At 34.0% G+C, this 26677-nt stretch overlaps 1 protein-coding gene across 1 annotated transcript; it reads left to right on the plus strand.

Moving 5' to 3' along the window:
• The first annotated feature begins 1690 nt into the window (after window positions 1–1690).
• LOC121126042 (G protein-activated inward rectifier potassium channel 3) lies at window positions 1691–24267 on the plus strand. Its single transcript, XM_040721333.2, has 2 exons — window positions 1691–2447; window positions 23116–24267. Exons 1-2 carry the CDS (start codon window positions 1691–1693, stop codon window positions 23961–23963), a joined length of 1605 nt encoding a protein of 534 aa, XP_040577267.1. The 3' UTR covers window positions 23964–24267.
• The last annotated feature ends 2410 nt before the right edge of the window (window positions 24268–26677 follow it).

Genomic DNA, 26677 nt, shown 5'->3' on the forward strand with positions numbered 1-26677 from the left:
ATATTAAATGGATGGCGATGAACTGAAAACGTTAAGCTTTTACAAATGGAAATATGTACAGAGTGCGACATGGAAATTTTCCGCACTCAAGAAGCAAAACAAAAACCTCAATCACTTTTTTTAGAAAAGTATAATGAAAAATATTGTTGAAATTTTTTTTAGCAATCAATCTTGAGAAGAATTATTCCATATGACCGCCTCCAGCTACCACCACAGTCTCCACTCGAGGTCAGAACTTGGTGTAGGTTGCCACAATATAATTGGCGGACAATTTGGCTTCTTGCTTCTTGATGCTGGCCTTGAGCTCCTGCACATTTCCGTGTGATGTTTTCCCAACCTTGCTCTCTAAGATGCTCTACACAATGAAGTCGAGGGGATTGACATTAGGACTGGAAGAGGGAGAGAAGGTATTGTCCCAGAAGTCAGCTCCTTACAAAAATTCTATGTTTTAAGGCCATATGGTTGGAAGCACCGTCTTGGGTCAACACATAGTTGTTTTCAGGATAGTTAGCCTATTGCCAGGGCAAGATTTTCCACCTCAAGACCGTATAGTAGGCCATAGTCCCAATTTTCTCATTGGGCTTGAAGAAGAAGGCATTTTCTTTCCATCGGAGGACAAGTCGCTCAAACACATTGTTTGGGACGAATGTTTTGTCCTGAAGTACCCTAGACTTCCTTAGGTGATGCTGCTATAGATCTGTCGTTTCTGAGTTTCAAAACCTGGTACACTGTCTGAATTTATTTATTTAAACAAAAAAATAAATAAGAAAAAAAAGCCTACAAATGTCCGAAAAAGAGGTTCTTCATAAACAAGTTTTGACTTGTAAAAAATTTTAAATATCGAAGAAATAGGAGTTGGATTGAGATACAGGATCTATATGAAATTAAGTATTGTAGATGTGGAATATATCTTACAATATTAATTCAACAACATTGCTCTAGTTTGCTTGAAATTAGGCTGATTTTAGTACTTAACATGTGACAACTTCATATATAAATATACTTTTTTTGTAACGCATATGTTGATGTTATTTCAATCTCTTTTCTAACACTCCAATCCCTTTTTTTTGATATAATGTGTCAAATATACTATTATCAAATGCACTTCCCGGGCTCATTTGGGGCCAAATACCATAAACAGTCCCATGATACTTATTTATCATTTTGGACTACAAAACGTTTTTTTAAATTCTTAAAAATACGACATGTTATTTATTCTCCATTCATTTATAAAGCTTGATTTCTTTAACATGACATATATTTTTTAATTCTGTCAAAAATGGAGTTATGGACGAATAATAGTTTTTTTTTACTTGCTTTTTGTTTCATTAATAAAGATTTGAGTTCTTTTAAATCTATACAACTATTGAGTATTTATGTAGGTAGTAGTCGTGAGACGTCATTTAAAAAAAGTGATTATTAGTATTAGCAAGGATAAAATGTAATGAGCTGGCCCATTGCAATCTGAATATTGTCCATTAAGACATTATTTATTGTTATTGTTTTTGCTTTTAAATGTGCTTTTTTTCAAAGATGAAAAAAATAGTAGTAGCTTTCACGAGGAGCGACCCACATAGACACTCACATCTTACCTACACGCTCACATAAAATCTATCTACTAAATACAAGCCGAGTACCCACCTTTATACTTAAATAGATTAAGAAGTCATGATCAAATCCAATCTCCAACATGTTTAAGCGACTGTTTCATCGAAGGAAATCCCGACATTATGATCCGGAAATGTCTTCCGGTATTAATACTCTTAGTGACTTTAATAGTGAAGAAGAAGAAGAAGAACTAGAGCATGACTGTGCGGAGAATCATCATGGACCAACCATACTCACAGTCGACGATGGTGAGGGAGGGATCACACATGTTCGTGTGGATAAACCTCCAGAGACACAATCCCTCGTCTCTACTTCTTCTCGATTAGAGAAGGGTCATCCCACCCCCAAAGCAGGACTTGGGGATATGCTTAAGAGTGAATTCAAGGGACGGGGATTGTTCAGTGTGGAGCCAACGTTTGAGAATCTAAGGAAGAGGATCGTGAGTAAAAGTGGACAGGTGCACGTTTCTAACAGTCATGTGAGTCAAAGAGGACAACGCTACCTCTCGGATTTCTTCAATACAATGCTGGATCTACAATGGAGATATGTTCTATTCATTTTTACGCTCTCTTTCTTTGGGTCCTGGTTTTTCTTTGCGTGGATTTGGTTCTTTATTCTTTTGGTACGAGGGGATTTTGATCAGAATCATTTGCCTGAGTTTCAAGGCTCCTCAGGCTGGACTCCCTGTGTAAATAATATGTACAATTTCAGGAGTTGTTTTCTATTCAGTGTTGAGACTCAACATACCATTGGCTATGGATCACGCTATACCACGGAAAAATGTCCAGAGGCCATTTTTATTATGAGCTTTCAATCGGTCGTCGGCGTTATGATTCAAGGTAAAATGAAAATAAAATCATTATTTATTATTTAACTAAAAATTGTAGCTTCTAGACTCACCCTCCGTTCTTAAAGAAGTTTATTTCCTGAGTAGGCTTGTTACATTTCTTACCGTTATTGCTATTATGCAATCCTAAAGAATTTTTTATTTTTTTTTCTATATCCTTTTTATTTTTTTGCTTTTTGGCCAATAAATGTCAAAGACACACACTTTGAAAAACAAAGATACTATTGTCCCCCAGTTAAATGAAGAATTTTTGTCTTCAATATTAAATATAAAAAGAAAATACTATTCCAGGAATTTTACTTAATTAAGCCCATGATTTGCCAAAATAAGATGTCATTTTTCAAATCTCCTATAGCAAAATAATATGGATCAACCCCTTTACCACTTAAAAGCATAGAAATGTACTGAGGAGCACTTAAGACATTCTTATTTTGCATGAATGTAGCTCGTAGATTTTGACGTCATTGATCTATTATTAACATGGAGTTATTTTTGCCTTTGACACTTTGTGCATGAAATGTAGTTTGAGAATGATATTATAGCTAAGATTGTAAATACCAAGTATTTTTTAGTGTGCAAGTCATGTTGGTGTTGACAATATGAACAGTATTTTGTATCCTCTTAAGCTGTAAGGAACGTATATGAAAATGATATAACCTGTCGATATGTTAAAAGAAAGGGGAAAAAAACGACAAATAACGTGATCATCTCAATTATTTGAAGAATTATTGGGAAAAGAGCAGGATAGCTGTCATGATGTTTCAATCAATTAGTTGCAACAGCTACGATAGGAAGGGAAACTTCCACTCTGTATCTAGCAATGCTATAGACAGGGATTACTTCGATAACGATCCTCAATTCTACTCCAAATCCAAGAAGGAGTTACACTCGTAGACTCCAAAACAAACCCTCAGAGTTACTTTTTGTCATACACAAACTAGTGATTATTTAATACTTATTGTTCTCTCTTCAAAAATAAAAGAATAAGGATGAGAGCTTTGGTAAATACAAACCCCATTTTTAGTTTGCACCTCACAAAGCTTCCACAATAATGTTATTTTCATCCATGGTAATAATTATTTTTATATTCTTGAGGAGAGGTTATATAAATATGAAGTGTAACCACGGGTGTGAGTGCTCACGGATATCAAAGAGTAACGCTAATGGGTTGTCCATGTTGGACCCGGAGTAAAATTGAGGACCAAAAGAGGGTAATTCCTGTTTATGTCGTTCCATGTTATGAAGTGGGGATTGTGTTGATTTCCAGAGCGTCATGCTAGCTCAGCTGCTCTTCTCCTAAGCATTCTTCAAATTGCTTAGTTGTTTAGCTCTCAGTAATTATCCACTAATGAATGAATAGGGTTGTAAATCTTATGCATTTTTTTAGCGTGTGTTTATTTTTATTCTTGACATTCTGAAGATAACTTTTGTACCTTTTACGCTGTTAATATTATTGATTCAATCTTGATGAGATAATATATCCATATAAAGTGTAATCACGGGTGTGTATGCTTATAAATGACAGAGAGTAACGCTGAAAATTGGTTAAGCAGGTTTAAATGTATGTATTTACTTGTTCTACTTAGAGTTGAATTGTGGAACGACATGGAGTATGTTTTTGTCTATGTCCTTGCTTGTTATGGAGTGGGATTTGTGCTTATTTCCAGAGCAGCTAAACAGCTCAGCTGCTCTCCTAAATATCCTTAAAATTGTGAGGGTTACCATGTTAATTTTTTGGTTTGCAAAAATCTATGCTGTTGAGCTCTCAACAATTATGTTAATGTTAATAAAAAGGTTTGTAAACCCTAGGTAACTTTTAGTGTGGAAGTATTTTTGTAGGTGAAAGTCTGAACAGTGTTTTTATTCCATATAAGCTGTTATCAATATTCTTTCATTCTTGAGGAAAGAAGATTAAAATATAAAGTTTAACCGCAAGTGTATGGGCTTATAAATGACTTAAAGTAACGTTGAGAATAATTTAAAGAGATCTATATGTAAGTCCTTGTTGGACTCAGAGTAGAGTTGTGAACGACAATGGAGTAATTTTTGTGTATGTCCTTGCTTGTTATAAAGTTGGATTGGTGCTTATTTACAGAGGATTGTGACATCTCATTTGCTCTCTTCATCAACATTTTTTAAATAGTCAGGGTTACCATGTTAATTTTTGGTTTTTATATTTTTAAATACCAAATATACGATTTAAAGCAATAAGCATGAAATAGTTTTATTTGTAAAATCAATTTTTTATTCCTTTTACACAAATACATTCACTATTGTTTAGGTGGAGGCTATTATCTACTAATAATTTACTGGAGTTATACATCAAATGTACTTTTTAGGGTGTGATTATTTTGGTTGTAGGGATCTTTTTTTTTTTGTAATTGGTCATCAGAAGAATGATTTGTCTCTTCCTTAGCAGTTGCCACATTTATTTTCTACAAGGATTATCAACCCTTTTTTTTTTTAGTGATGTACCTATTTTAAAATATTCATTTAATCCAAGTACTTCCTCACCAGTACACACCATAGCTTAAGTGATATGATATGATCCATATGATTCTATTTTTTTTTTTTTTTGAAAGGTGTTTTGGCTTAGTTTTTGGAATTTTTTGAATAGAAATTTGTTTCGAAAAAAAATTCAACAATTATTAGCTATTAACTAAAGAATAAATTGTGTGGAAAATAGTTTTAAACATCCATATCTATTCTGAAAAAATTAAATTTTTTGGAAAAAAATTCAAAATCCACAACAGCTCACAAAAAATTAATTTTTTTCCAAGAAAGTTCAAATATAAAATTTGTGGAGAAAAATTTAAAATTTTATAACTAGTCACAGAAAATTAAATTAAATTTTTTTCCCAAAAAAAAATTCAACAATCAATAGCTATTTACAAAAAAAAAAAAAAACATTTTGTGGAAAAATATTTTAAACATTCATATCTAGTCACAGAAAATTAAATTACTTTTTTTGGAAAAAACATTAAATATTACATTTTCTATCAAAAAAACTAAAATTCCATATAGTTTTTTTCGGGGCCTCCAAGTACTCCAAGAGCTATGCGTACCCCCATTTGAGAACCACTGTTTATATTCAACACCTGATGAAACATTCGTGTGTGAGCATAAAAGACGGAGTGGAACTCTTAGTTTTTGTTGAGAGTTATGATTGTAAGTCCCTGTTGGACTTAAAGTAGAATAAGGATCTGTCCAGTACCATTATGTATCTCCTCCCATGTCACAGCTGATTGTATTTCATCTTCAAGTTGCCAGGGTTACCATATTGATTTTAATGTTTCTTCTGTTTAACATTCCCATCATATTCACGATTTTCATGTACGTCTAGTTGTCAGTATAAATCTTATTTGAATTCAGAGTAGAATTGTGGATTAACAAATTCAACAATGGAGTAATTCTTTACCTTGTTCTTGCTGGATACAAAGTTTGACTTGTGTATGTATTCCTTTACTCTTTTAGCTGCTCGTATCTAATCTTATGAAAGGTCATGACAGGTAAACTGTTCTACCCCTAAACAATCTTCAAATTGTCAGGTTTTGGTACGATTTTTTTTTTTTTTTATAAATAAAAAAATGGTTCAGACTTACGATTTTAATAATAGCCTTTGTATTGAGCAGACAAAGATTACACTTTATTCATATCTATTTTTTTAGCTATCGTTAAAAGAATAGGTATGAATAAAGTAATAAAAACCGAGTTGAAATCTGAGACCCTATCAGGCCTGCCTTGCTCGTTAGTGTATTACTTGGAGCTTACATACCTTTTACATTAAGTAGATATATATACAATACACATAATAAATTCAAGCTACATTTCATATTTATGAAATTTTCACCTTGCCTGTCTAATAACAATATGTGAAAAAATAAATAAAAAATATCATGTTTTATTGCTTAAACATTTCCAAAATATTTTCTTTTAAAGAAACTATTTATCAAGATCTTCCCCACAACTAACTGAAATAGTATGGATATGAAGATTTGCGTCAAGTCTAAGGTCAAAGAATTGTAAATGAATATTATTAACATATCTTGAGAGACTCGACTGTAGTTTTTCCCCCATTATTATTTGGGGCAATTGTTTGTTTTTGTTTGTATTTATAGTAGGGGACATCGGAAAAATTACACAGACTTTCAAGGGCACGGATGTAATTTTGTTGTATTCATTTAGAGATGTGAAAAATGACATTTCCAATGGTGTGCAGAACATATTGAGTGAAGCATATCAATTGGGGAATTTTTTTTTATTATTTGAGTGCTACATTTAATGGCATTCAATTATGTATAATGAGACTTGCCTCTTTAGATAACCTCGTCTAGACAGTGCTGGAAGCTTTGGAAGCACTGGGTTACCTCGTGCTGATCCAGCTTTGTCATTTTACGAGTAATGGATTTCTTCAGGGTCTTCACAAACAAATGTTACTTGACAGGGGCCTCTTGTTCGACTCTCCCCAAAGATAAAAATGACATTTATTCAGGTCCAGTGTGTTTGTAGAACAAAAATCCAGGCTTCCTAAGTGCGAACATATCCTACACATTTTTGGGGTTGTGCACCGGTGCACTCTCTTATTAGCGGAAGATCAAATTGCTTTCTTGAGCTATTCGATCTGGGCATGTAAATAAAAAGTGCAAAACTCGAACCAGTACAATTCTAATAATGTATCTGCACGAGATCGTTCGTGTGTGCTAAAGCTTCTGGCACCGTGTAGCCGAGGATATTCAGGGAGACGAATTTAATTGTGAATGATTGAATCTCATTAAATATGACTTTCAGATAATAATACAATTTTGGTTCGATACCCCATTTAGTTTGTTCGTTATAAGCCTTGTAAGCAAATTTATCTGGACCACCCTGTATATGCACTACGCACAATGTATAAGTTTGCCTGGAAATACTTTCTATTTTTATTTATATTTCGAAATGGGATACTGGACAGCGAAAAGATAAAATTTGATTATACCAACAGGATAAGAAAATAACTGGAGTAGATTTTGAGAATCTGGAAGAGTCCGGAAGCGAGGAGAGGCACTTGCTGTCGATCTATAGATCAAGGGATGAGGACAATGTAAAATAAAAGGCGTAGTGTCTTATCTAATGAGATGTGATCTCCTCCAGCCTCAGTCTATGAACCGACTCTCAAACTTTCCGTCTACACTTATGATGCTACAAATATATCATTGTCCAAATATCTCGAAAATGACGATAGCCTTCTTTTCCTAGTCCAAAGATATATACTTATTGCTGAATTAAGACCCTTGTTAGCATAATCTGCTTTTTGTATGTTTTAGGTGTAGAAAATGAATTACCTAATGAAGGGAACATTACATCAGTAGCCCCCAGTACTTTTACCGCTAAACACTTGACAATTTTACGATAATAATACGTGTGAATCCCCCGTGTACTCATATGCCACTTTACTTTAGCACATTTCTTGAACATTACAATGATATTCTAGAATTAGGGGGGAAAAATCTTTATCAGCAACTGTGCTCCAACAGTATAACGCTATTATAACATCAAAAACTGCCTGTAATGCTAAATGAATATGAGCCCTAGCTTCTTTCTGTGGAACGAGATGGTCCCATTTAGTGTGAATGCAGACGAAGACACCTTAAATGCGTTGTTTGTGTCCATTCTACTCTTTTCATTTCTTTCGGTGACTGTCACTCTTTTTTCAAAGGTTTATTATTTCGGATTCATTTTTCTGTTTGTGTTAAATATTGGCGCACAAGTGAGGGGACTACGGTTTATTCAAAATAAAAGACTGCTTGACTAAGACGTGGACTAAAATAGAGGAGGACATACTACACTATTCAAATTTGGTAGGAGAAACAGAAAGTATTGAGTATGAATGCAAATAACAAAAGACCAGAAATAATTAACAAATACCTCACATGATTAATTATCTTTTGTTATTTGCATTCATACTTGATATTTTCTTCCTCTCCTCCTACAAAATGTGAATAAATGAAGGTGAAAGTCCCCCTCTATTACTGTCCCAGATTTAGATAATAAATAAAATAGATCAATAATTGTGGGTCCCGGTTCTGATTGATCCACGGATGAGGACGGTTAAGCTTCCTGGGGCATAGGGAAACGCTGCCTTACATAATAAGATGTGATCTCCTCCGGCCGCATACCTCAGTCCCATGGATCGATTCCAAGTCCCCCCTCCCCTGAATACTCCATGAGAGACAATCTCACAACCTCTGCCACATAATAAGACCTACCATTTACTTTCATGATCCTTCAAAGTCGTCTGAATATTGGTAAAATGTAGCGATCCCTCTCATCTTGTTCCAATAATATAATCTTCTAGTGAAGATATTTCCTTATTGTGAAAGGTTGCGATGATTGAATATCGACTTTCCGCTGTCGTTGTCTCCCATTCCGAGATAGAAAGAAAAAGTAGGAAGTGTGGGCAAATTTATACAGTGTACCCCAATTATGTCAGAATGGGATATTTAAAGAGGTAAAGAAGAAACCGCAAGGAAAACACTTGGCACTTCCGAATGAAGACCCTTTTTAACATGATCTGCATCAAATTTAAAGTAGCCGTAGGCCATGAGAAAAAAGATTTAACAAAAATCAAGTAAAGGAGAAAATCCCGATAGATATTTTAATTTCATATATTATACATACAGCCTAATATTTCATAGACATATTTGAGTAAACTATAGGCTTTGTGCTCACAAGTATGGAATAAGTTAGAATACCCATGAACTTCAGCTAAAGTTTAATACCTTTATTTGATGTAACAAAATAAATTTGACCCCGATATGGCCTTTCAACCATAAAATTAGGATTGTTATTTTTTTTTTTTTTTTTTTGAAGTTTTGATTATACAGGGGAACAATCATTCTGTACAAACGAATTCAAGCCAAAGAAGTAATTTATCTTTGTGCAAAGAATCCAAAAAGGATTTTAGTTTTTTTCTAAGTCATCTGAATTCTGAAATATCGTGAATTTAAGTTTTAAACTATTATTGTTCATAGTCATTTTTTACCCTGAATCAATTACTAAATTAAAAATAAGAATAATAAAACTTTTGTAAAAATGTTTTTTATGATTAAAAAGTGTTTTTATGAATTATGTATCTTATAACTCATGAAAAACAACACATCTTCATAAAACGCTTATATCTTATTCATATTACATAGTGATTAGTATTATCATGTATTTTATATTATAGAAAAATATTCAATGTATAATTTAAAAAAAAAAGATTTATTTTAAAAATATGCATCTCCAAGGATTTATGTTTCATTTTGTAGTGATCCCACTTTTTATGGGGGTGTACTAACCAATAGTCAACATTATCATTATACTTTTTTCCCCAATTTCAATGTCAATTTTTATGACGTCAAATTCGAGGCAATGAAAGGATAGATACTTCTAACTTGATATTTCATTTCCAGAGATGTTCGGATTCCGAATTCCACAAGAGACGAGGGGATGATAATTAATCTGTTGTTTTTCATCATTTTTGAGACTAAAAATGTAAATATATCGAGTTCAGAACAAGATACGGAATCAATAAAAACAGTTATACATAAGTTTTATGGACCCTATTTTTAATTTGGGGATTGTTTTAAGGGTAAAAAATGACTCTGGAGATTATAGTCTCGAGTTGTAATAGTCTCAGTCATTTCAGAATTGAAAAACTAGGATCAGTTTTGGATTCTACGCTCAAGAATAAATTTCTTTTTTGGGTCGAATTCATTTTTACTACATGAGTGTTTTCTTTTGTTATCGTCTTGATATATTTAACATGCCCAAAAAGTCAATAATTTACAACCTTTTAAATATTACATATCAAGGAAAAATTTTATTCCCTATGACTTCAATGCCATTTTGATACGTCGAAAACTATGTGTATATCTCAATTTACACCCATCCCAGGATCTTTTCAACAATCTTTGTTTGAGCTGTCATTTCGATTTTATTGATGTATGTAACAATGGGTTTTTAGTTGCTTCTAGACAATGTTTTATCTATTATGTCATGACACATTCTTTTAACAGAGTGGAAAAGTAAATATAATCCTAAATTATAATTAATAGAAGCATTAATAACATCTTTAATACGACTATTGCAGAAATACTCAAAAATTAGAACATTTTAAAAGCCGTTTTCACTTATACAATTTTTTTTTTGTCATTTTATGGTAAACTTTTGAAAAAAAAGTTAGTAAAGTTAGTCAATTTTAAACACTTTTTATTCAAAATGTCCCCTTCATTATGCATGATGACTTTAATACGGGGACGAACAGAAACAAAGATGTCCCTGAGTCAGTCCTAGGACAAGTTGATCCACTCCACTATGATCACGGCCTTCAGGGCATTGACATTCGGGTGAGAAGTCTTGTTCGTTTTGCCGTCCAAGATATACCGAACAGGAAATTGAGGGGGTGAGGACAAAGACAGAAGTATGTCGGCCAAAAGGCAGTCATTTTTTCCTTGCAGAAATGCTGCACCTTCTTGGCGTGTGTACCGGGCGCCAACTAGGGTAAACTCACCATTTTCGGCGGGAAAGGTGCTCTTCAACAATAGCAAGACATAGTACCTGAACACCTTGTGGTAGAAGTCTTTGTTGACTTTCTCGTTGGCCTTGAAGAAGTAGGGCTGTATCTTGCTCCCGTCGGACGCCACGACGTCGAGGACCATATTCCTGAATGTTTCTTCGACCTAAGCTCTTGATTCACCTAAGAAGCAATCATTTCTCCTGCTCTGAACAGCGTCCTCTGTGAAGATCTTCTTGTGCACGTAAGAGATCGCACTGACTGTTTTGTTTGTTGCTTGGACAATTTTGATCGTACATACATAAAACCAACATCGAATTGTAGATTATTGTTAGTTCTTTGGAATGTCGTCAAGTACAAAATTTTCAGACTTTTAAAACTGAGGCTAGACGGCCTCGAAGAGGATTCTGATTTTGAGTACTCACCCTGTATGTATATTTGAGTTATTGTCTTTGATAATCGATGTATTCCATGTTCGGGCCTAGCATTGTTGGAAAAAAATGTAAAAATTAGATCCATTAATATAAGTAAATAATAACGTTGAAAAATGATTCTATCATAAGTGGAATAAACTACTTGAAATGAAAATTAATTGTATAGTTTACATTTTTTGAGCAGTTTTTACTTTCAATATTTTTGAATGTTCATTGCAAAAACAGCAAATCTCTTAATTAGTTGTCCATCATAGGATTACTTTATTGTTTATTTTGATTTTGTTTCAACAAGAGACTTAAGAAACACATTTGTTTGTATTTAACAACTATAACACTTTTCTGTTTGACAAGGTTGTTATAATATTTATTTTATTTTTTAATAGTTAGTAGATATAAACATACAGGGTGTCCACGATCAATTGGAACTATCTTAAAATTCAACCTGCTTGATAAAAATGGAATTTGGAGTGTATTTGTTTATATGAAAAAGTTAGACATGACATAAAACAATAAATTTATTCAACATGTCCTCCCTCAGCAGCCACCATCTTCTCCATCCTGCCCCTAAAGGATTTGCATGCCCTGATGACTTCCGCAAAATCGACAGCATTCCACTCCCTCATAATGGAGCCTGGGAACTTTGTGGTGAGGACCGCAGGGACCTCTTCTCTCTCCTTGGCAAGCAACCTGTCATTCTGGACGTTGTAGCTTCTTTCGACAGACCAGTTCTTCTCGTCGGAGAAGAAGAGGATTCTTCCTCTATGGCTTTTCAGGTCACTGAGGAGACGCTTACCGTTGGTGAGCCTGGTGGCCTTCATGGATGCCGTGAGGATGTGTTATTTGGCCATTCGGTATGACCTGTACCTGAGGCCCTCATTCACAGCCTTGGAAACCAGCTGCTTGCTCACTCCACAGTTCATCATCAACCTGGACAAGGAAAGGAAGTGTGTAGAGTCCATTGTGGACTCTACACACTCGTCCTTATAAGCCTTGATGGACTTCCGGAGGCCGTCAAGGAAGCGGGAAGTGCTGATTCGGTCACTTCTCATGTTGTGGGCCTTGCGGCAGACCTTCCCCTCAACCTCCCATACATTGAAGACCCGGTACACCATGGTCTTGGGGTAGTTAAGAAGAGGGCTTGTGTCCTGTGCTTAAAGGAAGAGCCAATCTGTTAACGTGTCTTACCCTTGGGGCGTAGCACTCAAAGTTCTCATTGATAAACCTGGATATGATACTACAGTTCACTGTGGATTTTTTGGCAAGGATGAACATGGATTGGCTTGTGTCAGATTTGATGGGCCACTTGAGAACACCCAGGAACCTGGGGGTCCTCTTTATGTTACTCCTGGGACCGTGCTTGGACTTATTGGACATCCCCTTGTTTAGTATATCTTGATTATAGTGTACACCGTACTTTTTGGGTACATCAGGAGTCGGATGATGTCAGGCGGAGAGTGTTTTGCGTAATGGAGTTCGATTACAGTGAACTTTTTTCAGTGAAGTGGAATTTTATTTTGTTTTTTCTCGATAAGTGCTCCCTAAAGAACCTCTTGAGGTTTAAAAGTTAATTGTAGATATCACTTTTGTTACTCTTGATGGTCATGTACTTGGTCCACATTAATCGTGGGGGGTCTGTATGTAATATAAACGCTGGTATGTTCAAATGAATTTACTCTCACAGGCCTTTTGTATATAGATGACGGGGAGCATGTTTTTTTGTTTTTTTGGTAGTGAGTGTTCTTGAGATTAAAGTACTCTAATTATTACTCTCCATTCTTGAAAACAGAGCAAGTAATTCGTGTGAACAGAGAGTATTGAGTGGTTACGTGTGAATTGAGGATTACTAAGGGAGTTAGTTATCTTCTGTATTATTAAGGACAATTTGTCTTTTAAAACACATCCTATTACATACTCCAGGCAATGCTGGGTACTACCTCTAGTAACGGGTGGTCCATTCGAATCCGAAACACTTAGTAATTAAATAATTAATTAATGTTGAAGGTTTGAAACAAAAAATGACACTTGAACGTGTGATTGACGAATTTCTATTTGCGTACTCCAAGCAGTTTGGGTACTTCAGGATTACCATCCACGCCGCCAGCAAGTCAGGAACGACCTAGAAGAGAAAGGACTCTGTCAAATAAGCTTAACTGGACCCGGAGGAGTTAAATAAAACAGCCCAGGTCAATACCCTCAAGTCCATGAGGGATGTCTCGAGGTATGGAGATACGTGAGGTTGGAGAGGCCACTTCTTACACCAGCAATGAAAAAAACCCATTTTCTCTGTTGAAAGATTATTTTGAATAAGTATTTAGAGTTATTTTTAACTCATTTTGGACACTTTTAGCCCCCCCTCATGCCAACCCCTCGACTACATCTTTTAGGTGCGTGTGGAGGGGAAGGCATAGAGTGCCCGTTATCCCAAAACCGCTTATTCAAAGCCACTGTAAGCCATCACTTGAACACCATGACAGAGGAGTTTATCAGTAATGGGTGCCAGGCCTTTTGCCATTCTATTATTGATTAATAAATTATATGGTGCTTCAGTTTAAAATTTAATGTGTTCAGTTTTGAAGGGACCACTTGGTATTGAGCTTCAACAATGAAGCGTTAGAAAAATTAAAATGATTTTGAGGTAGTAATTACAAAAAGAAACGGTCTTCAATTGTCATATTTTTTAACGTCTGATAATGATAAAAGTTTAAACAAAAAAAATTATAAAAGTAGTAACTTCAAAAAGTCTTGCGCTCATCCTTTGGCCTTTTTTTTTACAACTTTAGCCAATTACTTTGAGTAGTTTTAAAAATACTTATTGGAAAAAAAAAAGATACTTTTATCTAGATGCTAGAAAAACAGTTAATTATATTTACTTAGTTATTTTTTCCCTTTCATGTAATTGATATTGTCAATTGCAAAAAAAAAGAAGAAGAAAACACACACACAACAGCTTTAGATAAATAAAATCAAAAAACTCTAAGTGACAATAAATCAGTCAGTACATTCAAGGACAATATTTGAAAAGTTTCTATTTAAATAAAGTCCAGTATTTTCCTAATTAAAAGAAATAAGTCATTTGCATGAGGGATGAAAAGTTAGCCGTAAGGCAAATCTTCAAGGTTATTTGTATATCATACGTATGTACTTATTTATTTTATATGTACTGAGGACAGGATAGTCAAAAGAAATCCTACTTCAAAAATATATCTACATAATAGTGTTAAGACTCATTATAAGATCGAATTTGTCTTTTGTGGTTTTTTCTACAGCGATTTGGACCGATTTTTTATTCAAAACTGTGACTTCAGACAGTTGACGCAAATCTAACCATTTAAAAAACGTGAACCGATTGTGTTAGTCTCAATATATCAACACTTTCTAATTCAATTAAAAATTTTAAATTCAAAGGGTGAATATTTTTAATGGACCCCTCGGTATCAATCCATGAACCAATTTCCATCATCTAAATCATACCAAGTTGAAACTTGTACACTTATATTGTATTGATTTGAGAGGCTCTGTTTGAATAAATTAGAACTGTCTGTAATTTCATAGGTGGCCATGTATCTCCAGCAACTGGCCCTTGAATTTTTTTTTTAATCGGACGAGAAATGTCATCACAGCGAGATTCAAGGCTTAAAGCATTCACTCTTCTTCGTGCGGGTCACCCTCCAACAGATATAGCCAGGCAGACAGGAATGGCTCGTAAGACCATTTACAGTGTAAAGAAAACTCTCAACACCAAAGAGACCATAGAGAGGGGTGGATGCCCTCAAGGTAGCACCTGATTTGTTATTAGGAGGATTACAGGCTCATGGAAGCCATGTACATCGATATTTTTAAGCCCAACCGTCTCCCCTGAGTCCAGGTAAATTTAGTCGACGGCAATGTCGACTTTCAGCGATATGGGCCCCCCTAACACTGCTTAAATGACTTAGAATTTCTAAGTTAACGACATCGCTTTCTTAGACAAGAGAATTTGGTCACCATTTAATCCGGATCTCAATCATCTCGCCTTTAATTTCTTGCAGCACATCGAAAGGGCATCTCTCATCCGAACATGGATGCCATGAAGGCCCCATTCGACGAAGAGTGGGGTGCCATATACATGAAATTAATTATCAATACTCGCAACTCTTTTATTTGCAAGAAGCTCGTCCCTATTTGTGAGGCCAATGCAATCGTATAGAATAAATCAATTTGACATTAGTTATGTATCATAAATTAAGATAGATTTAAAAAAAATGTATAATTAAATAATGGTAAGCAATTTTCTCTTTTCGTTCCAAGTGTGTAAATTTCAAGTTTCCACCCGTTATAAACATATTTTGATGAAAGAAATTTTTTAAGCTTCTTGATTTTTGTGTTGTACAAATATGAACTATACAACACATATACTTGCATATGACGTTAGTATATATCCATGCTATCAATTTCGAAACATAACAGACGTCTTCAAAAATTTAATTGTAGAATGGGTCATGAACGAATTTCAAATTAGATCCATCAACACTGGTTTTTTGTAAGACCGGTCGATACCAAAACTTTTTAACGGACTGAAATAATTGGGTCCACTAATAATCATAACATTAAATAATTCTTATAAAAAAAAAATTCAAATTTTATAAATAGTCCATTTAACAATAAATAAATGAGTGGTGAGACTTAATTTTTTCCCGATTTTGTCTTGACCGATTTGAAACCAATATTTCTGATCCAAACCACAATTTCAGATTTTTAAAATGTAAATTAAACGGTTTTCAAAACTTGAATTGATTTTTTCAATCTTATATATGAACATAATTATTTTTGGTACGGTCTCAAGTGATTTTGTTAGGATGGATTGTTCTGTGGCTTAGACCGCAATTTCAGATTAAAAACAGGAATTTTATGGGTTTCAAACGATTTTCGGTCTCAAAATATCAACCTATTTTTTTTTTTCTCCCCCAAAATCATGTAACAGGTAGCTCAAATTACATAGGTCTACTGAGTAATTACCTATGTATCACTCCCACCTTTTACTTCCATTGTTACACAAATCCCATCTCTATACATTGCATCAAACATCATAGTTAGGTCCTCATGGTAAAAAAAAAAACCATAATAGAAGAAAAAAAATTTATTTGAGTTTTTTTTTTTTAATTTATTTCATCTCTGTATTTAATTAATTAATTTATAAATATGAGTTCAATAACATTCCAAAATGTAAAGTCCCTTTGCTACGTTATCTAGGGAAACGAAAGTTTTCCAATACGTGAACACTTTCTTCATCCCAGATGTGCTTGTCTTTTCCCGCCTTGACGAATATTCTATTGTCGAACATCTATTTCCAAAATCTCCTAAAACCTTCGTTTCAAATCCCAAATATAAAACAACAAACCCATAATGGGAGTTATTTATAGAGTTCCTCCATGAAATCCTAAATTCAAGTCTGGTATAGTGTGCTCCAAACTCCAACTCCAGTCCTTTGTTTCTATGATATATTCAAAAGATACATCACATATCTTACAAATTAATATCATCTTATTGATCAAAGCAGTAATTCATTTCTTCCCCCAAAATTGTATAACAGGCAGATGATATTAAAAGGGATCTTAATTCAGGCGTACCATATGTCTCGCTCTCGCCTTCTCCTTGCTCTCTTTTTTCCCCGTGTCAAACTATTCCACTCTTCTTATGGGGAGAAAATTAGACTTGACATTGGCTGCTAACAAAAAAATAACTACCATATTTGTAAGTTAGCGTAATAACACTGGGTCAATTCATGGAATTAGTTGGGTCCACTAAACATCATTACGGTTTTAGACCGGTCTACCATTTTCAGACCGAAAACAACACTAGTCTCTAAGTAAAACAAATTTTTATACTTATATGCATAAGATAAATGATCAAAGCATATGATATAACAAACTAATAAGTATATATATTTATTTTTCGTCTAAACGAATTTGTAAAGGATATATTATTGTAGATTTTCATAAGAGTAATATGCATCTTACTAATCGAGCTATGTACCTTGGACTATCTCATTTAACGTCATTTTTAAGCTTCGCCCTACGTATCAAAAATAGGATGCTATGAGTCAAAAGCTATACTTTGAAACATATATTTGGATTATCAGTAAAACATATTGTACGTTTGGTTTTTGATGTTGAATGATTTTCTGTTTTTCTTATTTTATCAAACACTAGCAAGTGTAATCTTATTTCTTATATTAAGTATTAACACTCAAAAATGAGATATAGGCAAACATCCAGGCATACAAATTTGCTTTATTCATGGAGATAACATAGCAAAATTTAACTCGTGTGGAAATCAGGATAATTAGAGACGAAGGGTATATAAAATACATTGTTTTTATGAAAAAAAAATATTAAAAGCACGCCCAATTTCGTAACCTAATAAGCACTTATGGCTATTGAGTGCGTTCTGGAAGTGTAATAACGATTGACTGTGTGTATAATATGAGTCCCTTTGGTATGTAAAAAACAAAACAAACAAAAAAAAACAGAAAATAAGGCCAGCCTGACAATTTAAAGAATGTTTTGGAAGAGAGCTATGTAAAAAAAAAGCTCTCTAGAGGTATTCATTACTCTAAACTGTCTCAACATCCCCTTGAAATGACTCCAGAAAATCATATCTCAATCGCCTGAATATGAGCTCCAATTAATGGATCCACAAAGCCATACTTATAACAACAGTAAAGTGTGCCATATCTAACTCTTTCTCAAAGTTGTGATAGGCTCCCCAATCGCCAGAAGTGACTGTTGTTCCTTGTAAAACGTAAAAACTTATTCGAACAATTGTGATGGATAAAATTATAACACAACTTTATATAGGTAACAAACAAATAATTAAGTTTGAACAGGGGACATAATTTGATTTCTTCATATCTTTAAAATTAGAAACTTAATGTAAATTACATTATTAATAAAAGACGTGTTTATTTTTTAATTATTTCTTTATTTATCGCATAGTTTTAGGTATAGAAATATACGGTAGAAGCTCTTATGATTGTATACTCCTACCTGTAAACTTATTCGAAGAATTATGATCGAATAATCCATCCCAATATCAAATGATGATTAATGTAATATACTATTAAGACTTATTAGTAAGTAACTAATAATTAAGTTTGAATAAGGATCATGATTACAAACTGTAAGCTAAGAGTAAAAAAATTCAATTAGGCATTGAATACACTCTTATCCGAGTTCATCGGTATTCTACAAGAAAAACGCCAGTACGAATATGTACACTACGGGTTCCATACGGCTTCCATGCAAAGTATTCCTGTAAGTAATTCTACTGTCATGATTCATGGTAGAAAAAGTCGTAATGTCATATATAATTAGATATGTTCTCCTCCAGCCTAATCCCTCAGTCAACGGATGGACTCCAAAAGAACTTGCCCTCTACCTTCTTTTACTACTTCTTAAAAGAGCCAATCTCACAACTCCTTCCGCACAATAAAACCTTTGATCTAATTGTGTCAGCCTTCGAAGTGCAAATCATCCCAATAACTAAAAAAAGTCGAGATTCTTCTTCTCTACATCCGTCAATATATTCTTCTCTTCACTTTGCGTTCCTTCGCTTGACGTACCAAAGTTATTTTCTTATTATTAAAAGGCTACGATAATTGAATTTCAAATGCCCTCTGTCGTTGTCTCTACTTTCGAGATAGTAGACAGAGAAAGTTTGACGTGCAGGGACACTTACAAACAACTAACAAGGGCTTATACTTATAACCCATGAGCATACCCTCATTGCTGTCTTTACTAAGCAGACGCAATAGTTACTAATCTTTGCTTCTATGTTCTATCCTCAAGACTAAAATAATAATATCAACAGCTTTTGAAAATACAAAATCCTATTCAGATTAAAACGCTAGATAAAGCTTTTCTAGAACATGTTTGACACAGCTCTAGGGATACACTTTTAAACATCAACCCACTCAATTTAACTTTTCTTTTTTAGTCAGATCTATCTGGTGCAGTTGAAAAAAAATAAAGATTTGTATACTTTGTCTCTAAGTACAGAGTGGTCTATTGGTCTATTGAGATAATTTATTATATAATAATAGAATTTCAATAAAATTAATAATATAAATGGATGCATGTATGAGCTCTCTTTATAATTAATGTAGACGCTCTGAGCGGAAATGATGACTTTCATGTGGCTGTGGAAGGCCCGTTGCAGATGTAGTCATCTGCCATGACGTCGCAGTAGTGGATGACAGTGGCTTTCAGGGCATCGGTCTTTGGATGACGGACACTGTAGGTCTTCCCCTCATCATCTACCTAAGAGTTGTAGTCGAGGAGGTTGGCATCTGGGCAGTAAGGGTCCAAAAGTGTCAAAAAAGATTTCAAAAGAGCTCAATAGAGCTTTGTAATAGATGATAGGGGTGTCAAAAGTGGTCTGGCCACCCTCACAAGGCTCTTTCCACCCACTTTTTGTAGCTATCTGAACAGTCTGGTGTACAATAACGAGATCCCTTGCATGGGCCCTCACGGACTTAAGGGAATTGGACTAGGCTGTTTTCTTTGACTCTTATTGATCTAGTTTGGCCTTTATGACAGAGTCCTTCTTCCCTTCCAACGTTTCGGAGTTGCTAACGGCGTAGACGGTGGTCCTGGAGATGCCATATGGCTTGGAGTGCGCGAATAGAAATTCGTCCATCACGATCAAGTTTTATTTTGTCGACTTGTACATTAACTAGAGAGCTCAGATTTGTTTTGTTATGTAATTAATTGTTTATGCTTTGATATATCGAACTATGAATTAATTTCAATGACTCAATCTTCACTTATTTTTGAATTCAGCAACTGTCCAGATTTCAATAGACCACCCGTTATCATTTTTGCAATGATTGGGGTTCGAAAAAATTGAGAAACATTATCTTTGATAAAACAGGGGAACCTATTTGTGCCCCTATTTGTAGACTCTTTCAAGTACTAAACACAAGTTGCATAATGTTTTAAAGTAAAAAATATATTTTAAATAAAACTTTTGACTCATCCTAAGGATATTTTGTGATATTAGGAGAGGTCTAAGAATGAACAATTTTGACTTACAAATTCTATTTAAAAAAATTACATATACTATGCCAAAAATAGTATGAGAAGCCGTAAACTGTGGTAAAGCTCATTATTTGATTGTCCCCAGAGAGAAATTATTAACCATAATTAATGTAGCCTAAATTCGCTTGTTATGTTATTATTATTCACAATTATAGGTGCCTTTTAGTAATTTTTTATGTTTTTTGACAAATAATATACTAGGTAAATAGTACTCACAAAGTCTTTTAGAAAAGAAATTCGACCTATATCACCAAGCAACAGTATTTTCGCCTAAAGGCTGTATCTCACATTTATTATTGTTATTTAAGCCCTTAGAAGAATATAAATGAATATTAAAACTGTTAACTTCGACATGTTTTGCCTTTGTTTTTGTTTTTTAAATCAAGTTTTTAGGGTATAACTATAATTCCTTAAAAAAAATATATGTAATTGAAATATAAGTTCTATAACTTCAGCAAGGATATAAAGCACTCGAAAAAAAAAAGATATTAGCTTCTTGGTAAGGTACTTCATTTTACTCCATGTTTTGGTGGTTATATACATTTTTTATTAATTATTATGAAGATAAATTAATAAATAATTGGTTTTCCAATTGCTGAAATGTTTGTATCAATTTGTTGTTGACTTTGATTAGCATCTACATAGTTCTTTCATGTCGAAATATGGGACAAAATCAAAAGTATGCACCTTTAATTGATTAGATGGAGTATCACTGGGTCATTCCATGATAAATTGATTCTCAAAGAATGGGATAAGACTTCAATTTGACATGACATGTTGTATTATTGACAGTAAAATAGCATAGAAATGAAATTTTGGAACTCAATCAACTCTGAGTTCTGAGGTCTTAAAGATATTGAAATTAGTATTTTGATGAATATTTGATTAACGATATATCATCATAAGGCAAAGCAATGTTAAGAAGTAAAATTCATATTAAAAAGCCCTCGGTTCACTTATTAATAATTAAAAAAATATATAAATAAATTAAGTAAGCCATGATTTTAAAATTTTTCAAGGTAGGTTTTTGTTTTTATTTATTTAAATTTTAACTATCTAAAAGTCATTACCTTATAATGAAAAAAACCAATAAACTTTACAATGAATAACTGAGTGATTTATATGAATGTGAGTGTTTTTGTGAAAATTGACAAAATGGAGTATGGAGCTGTCATAAATATTTATTGTCCAAAATGGCTGAAACTTTGGTTATTATTTGTCAACAGACGCTAGATAGATGTGAATGGCTGTTTCAGCCATTTTGAACGACAGTTTACACCTCGATTTTTTTTATCATTTTCACAAAAAACACAAATATTAACTCACTCAAACGTATGCATAACATTACATAACGACGTACAGAATGGTTGAAACTTCTTTGAGTTCAAAGGACAGTTCCTAAGAACCAGTTCAAAGGATTTACAACCCTAAGACTAAGGCCCTATTAGACTGGTCTTAAGACTAGACCAGACGGAACTGACAAAATGATTAATATAATGACCCAAACCCATCAACTTATAATTATAATGAGAGTTAAAAAGTAATTGCATTGTGAACCTTTACATTTTTGAATGTCTAGTATTTGATAAAAAGCATGAGAAAAACAAGTAACATTTCTGGGCAATATTTGTTGAAATAATATCTAAAGGAAAAGTGCTTCAAATGGCCAACAATACTGCATTTGCAAAGTATTATAATGAACTTCATTTGTTATGCAACATTGAGGTAGGGTAACTTTTGTTATGCCTATTATTTTTTATTTCCCATTGTCACATTCAAAGGTCAGGCGTTGGATATGTTGAAACATGTTTTACATACTGGGTGATCCATTCAAATCTGAACACTTAATAAATCATTCATTTAAAAAGTTGCAGTGATTGAAATAATTCATATTTCGATATATCAAAGCATAAACAATAGTTACAAACAAAATAAATCTGAGCTCTCTAGTTTAAGTATAAGTTGAGAAAATGACACTTGAACGGGATTGACGAATTTACATTCGCACACTCCAAGTCATTTGGCATCTCCAGGACCACTATCTACACCGTCAGCAACTCCGAAACGTTGGAGAGGAAGACAGACTCTGTCATAAAGTCCAAACTAGGTCAATAGGAGTAAAAGAAAACATCGCAGGCCAATCCCTTAAGTCCACGAGGGCCCATGCAAGAGATCTCGTTGTTTTACACCAGACTGCTCTGAGAGCTACAAAAAAGTGGGTGGAAAGAGCCTTGTGATAGCAGAGAGTCCATTTTGACACCAGCTATGAAAGAAACCCATCTCTTCCGTTGCAAGAATCTTTGAAATAAGCTGTAAATGAGTCTTTTTGAACTCTTTTTTGAATTTTTTACCCCCCTCTCTCAGTGTTCGTCAACCAAGTACCGAGGCCCTCAGTCTTACTGTCAGGCAGCAGTGTGACGCCATGACAGAGGACTACATTCGAAGTGGATGCCAGTCCTTCTCCCGACTCCTTCAAAAAATCATTGTCACTAAGGGAGGCTCCATTAATGATTAAAAATGAGCTCGGACACACTTCTATTTATATGTAGAATTAATTTAGTTGAAAATCTATTGTAAATTAATAAATAATATCTATTTTTTCTATATTTGCAGCCTGTATGGTTGGAACTATATTCGCAAAACTCTCTCGTCCCAAGAAACGAGCTCAAACCCTCCTTTTTAGCCGAAACGCAGTAGTTTCTTCAAAGGACGGCTACCTTTGCCTTCAGTTCCGTGTGGGAAATATGCGAAATTCTCACCTAGTGGAGTCTCACGCCCGTGCCATTCTCATCAGTAAGCGTGTGACAAGTGAAGGAGAAGTCATTCCATACCACCAAACGGATCTCAAAGTTGGATCGGACATGGAAGGTGAGGACGATGACGTTTTTTTCATTTGGCCCATGACGATCATTCATCGCATTGATGAAGAATCCCCTTTCTACAACATGTCTGCACGAGACTTTATCAAAAAACGTTTTGAAGTGATTGTTGTGCTCGAGGGGATCGTGGAGCCAACAGGGATGTCCATACAAGCACGCTCCTCGTATTTACCCCCTGAGATCCTTTGGGGCCACCGTTTTCAGAATGTTCTCACCTTTAAAGAGTCAGAGGGCTCTTACATCATTGACTATTCCTCTTTCAATTCTGTCTACAAAGTGGAGACCCCGCCGCATTCAGCCAAACATTTGGATGAGGAGAAAAAAACAGAGGCGGAAGCAAAGGGCAAAAGAGAATCCTCTAGTTGGTCCCTTCCCGCCTCAAATCCACGAGGTGCTGCAGGGCTCATTGCCAAGTATAAATTACAGGCTAACCATATTAGTGTTCCTTGTTTACCACAGTATCGAAAAATCGTACCTTCATCCAGCTCAAACTCTGTTCACGAAGGCGCCAAAACTAATTTAAACTCAGGGACAAGTTCCATAACTTCATCTTTGAATACAAATGTTGAGAGATTTTTTTGAAGCCCGTCTCCAAATCACCTTTCTCCTACCTCAAAACCCCTACCAAGTCCAAAATGTCTCATTACTTATTCTCATTCCTATAGACTGTTTTTCAATTGTACCAATTACAAATGTATATTGTACCACTGCTTTTTTTTATACAAACCATAAATATATAAAAATATATTTGTTCTTAAATAAATTTAACAACAAATCTTGACAAGAAGCAAAAACAATGAATGACATCTTGTCTATAAATTGTGCGTTTCTTGAGTATAATGAAATAAAATAAAATTATATGTATATGTGACCCGTCAACACAAAAGAGAACTACAATGATTTTTCTACAATTTGAGTGTACATTACGTTTGTATTAGAGATGTACTGCTTGCAAAATTTCATCCAGTACCACCTTATTATGTAACATATGGGATTAAAAGTATGGCGCTTAAGAAAGGAAACATAATTATTTTGTTGACATTTAATATTTTGTATAAAAAAACAATAACGTGATAAAGTGGTGAGGATATTTTTTTAGGGGGGCTGCAGACGCTCCTGGGCGTGAACCTACGCACATTGAGTTGAAGAGAATAATTTCACCCGAGCGTGTTGTCCATTGAGCTACGTCTACGTTCTGTATTTAAATAATATTTTTGGGAAAACAGCCTAGCTGTCATGACGTTATGTTAGATCAGCTACAGTCAGTTATTAACAGGGTGGAGGGAAAGAAGGAAATAAACACAAACATGGAAAGAACTACTCTGATTTCAATCCTCAATTCTACTCTGAGTGCATCATGGACTTATGAGCAGATCGAATGTTCATATAGAAAAGGAAGTTGAAATGTAAACCATCTGTGGTCCATGTCTTCAAATAACCTAATTTTTTTTTTAACAAATTTGTTTTCAATATACTCAAAACTAACTATATGGAAAGTTTAGTGTTTGGGAAATATCTATTCAATGCAAAATTAATAACATTATATCAGGTTTAAATTGACTCAAAATTTTCATTCATGAGATAAACTCAAAGTAATTTCTACAAGATTTTGAACAAAAATTATACTTTTTTGAAATTAAATTTGTTTAAAACTATATATTTAAGTTGTAACATATGATAAAAGTCGTTTGTCATAACACCAAAGGCACGAACATACAAAAACTTCGAATAAAATAAAACTACATTTTTCAAAGATTTTGCCATTGTCTTTCTTCGAAATGAAGTAGCTACGAGCTCATCCCTTTGTATCAGGAACTTTGATGATGTTTAATATATATAGTCCAATAGTATCAAGCATACATCATAACTTTATGACGAAATGAATAGGGTCTTAGAACTTGACTTCAATGTCCATGTCTTCGATGTTGTGCCTTCATCCAACCAGAATGTAACTTTGAAATCGTGAAGATTACTACATTGTTTTCCACTGATTTGATCAACACTTATTGGAATGAACTGATGGTAACATCTTATTCCAGGAACAGCATCATTAATGACCGTCGTAACGATCTGCATGTAGAGTTTGCCATATTTCCATTTCCATTTCCATTTCAATACTAGGTACATACTTAAGCAAAATACTAGGAAATCTATCTTGACCAAATTCAAACATTTCTTCTCCAGAGATTATTTGGTTGCTGTATGGCCTGGTTAAACTTTCTGCAGCAGTAAGGCGTTTGACAGTATCACCCAGCCCATTGCATGGGGATTTCCCATAAAAAATAGCAAAGAAATTTGATACCAAACTCCCTTTCAAATTAGCAAAGGTTCTAAATTATCTTTCTATCTATGTAGTATCCTGCAACAACCATCAGTAAACAAATACAAAGAACTGTATGACAGGACACCTCACATTCAAATCTTTCATGATGGCATCGATGACTTGATAAACAAAGAGTACATGATTAGTCTTGTCATCAGGAATAATCGTATAGAAGAAATGATTAATAACATTGTCTGACTTAAAGTAGATGGCAACTGGATGCAATGAACACATATAACTATTCCAATGAATATTCTGAATTTTATCTTGTACAACAAAATAATAATTCTCTGCAGACTCAGCGAGAAAGATTTGATGTGCATCTACTTGTCAATTGGTTCAGGTAACTAGATTGTCTTTTGAAAATTGTAGAAGTGAAGCCTGACTTCCTGCAGTGATTCAATAACCTTCTCGATGAAGCAAAATACATCTGAAACCATTTTAGAGAGTGTAGATCTATCAGTTTTTGCCCACTGAGTAAAAATGACTCGGTGATCCTCATTATCATCTCCAAATAATGTAAACGAAAAATCAATTAAAACCTGGGAGTCTGGACAGCTTTCACGTCTACTTGCTATCCATGTAATTCCTTCAAACACATTCATTTATAAATCTTGAATTATACTGACTGGTGGTTACTAACTACTGAAACTTGATTTGATAGTACATTTTTATTAAGTAAATTTAAAACTGATAATCATATAAATATCTGAATAATTCTGAATGTTATATACATACATTCTAAATATACAATAAAGTGATTCATTTACCAGTAATTAATAACATATATTTTCTTCCTTAAGTAGATGATTTTACTCCTAAACTTACAGACATACCTTTGATTTTATCTCATGAAGTGAAAATTTTGAGTAGATTTTAACCTGATCTAAAATTGTTAAGTTTGCATATAATAGACATTTCCTAACATCAAACTTTCCATTAATTAGTTAGTTTTAAGTATATATAAAAAAAA

The sequence above is a fragment of the Lepeophtheirus salmonis genome, chromosome 11 (assembly GCF_016086655.4).
Source record: "Lepeophtheirus salmonis chromosome 11, UVic_Lsal_1.4, whole genome shotgun sequence".
NCBI lineage: Eukaryota > Metazoa > Arthropoda > Copepoda > Siphonostomatoida > Caligidae > Lepeophtheirus > Lepeophtheirus salmonis.

Excerpts from the sequence above, each read along its gene's own strand:
- LOC121126042 (XM_040721333.2), top strand. The coding sequence starts at position 1,691 with ATGTTTAAGCGACTGTTTCATCGAAGGAAATCCCGACATTATGATCCG. Across the intron at positions 2,448-23,115 it reads CGTCGGCGTTATGATTCAAG|CCTGTATGGTTGGAACTATA; the intron begins GTAAAATGAAAA and ends CTATATTTGCAG.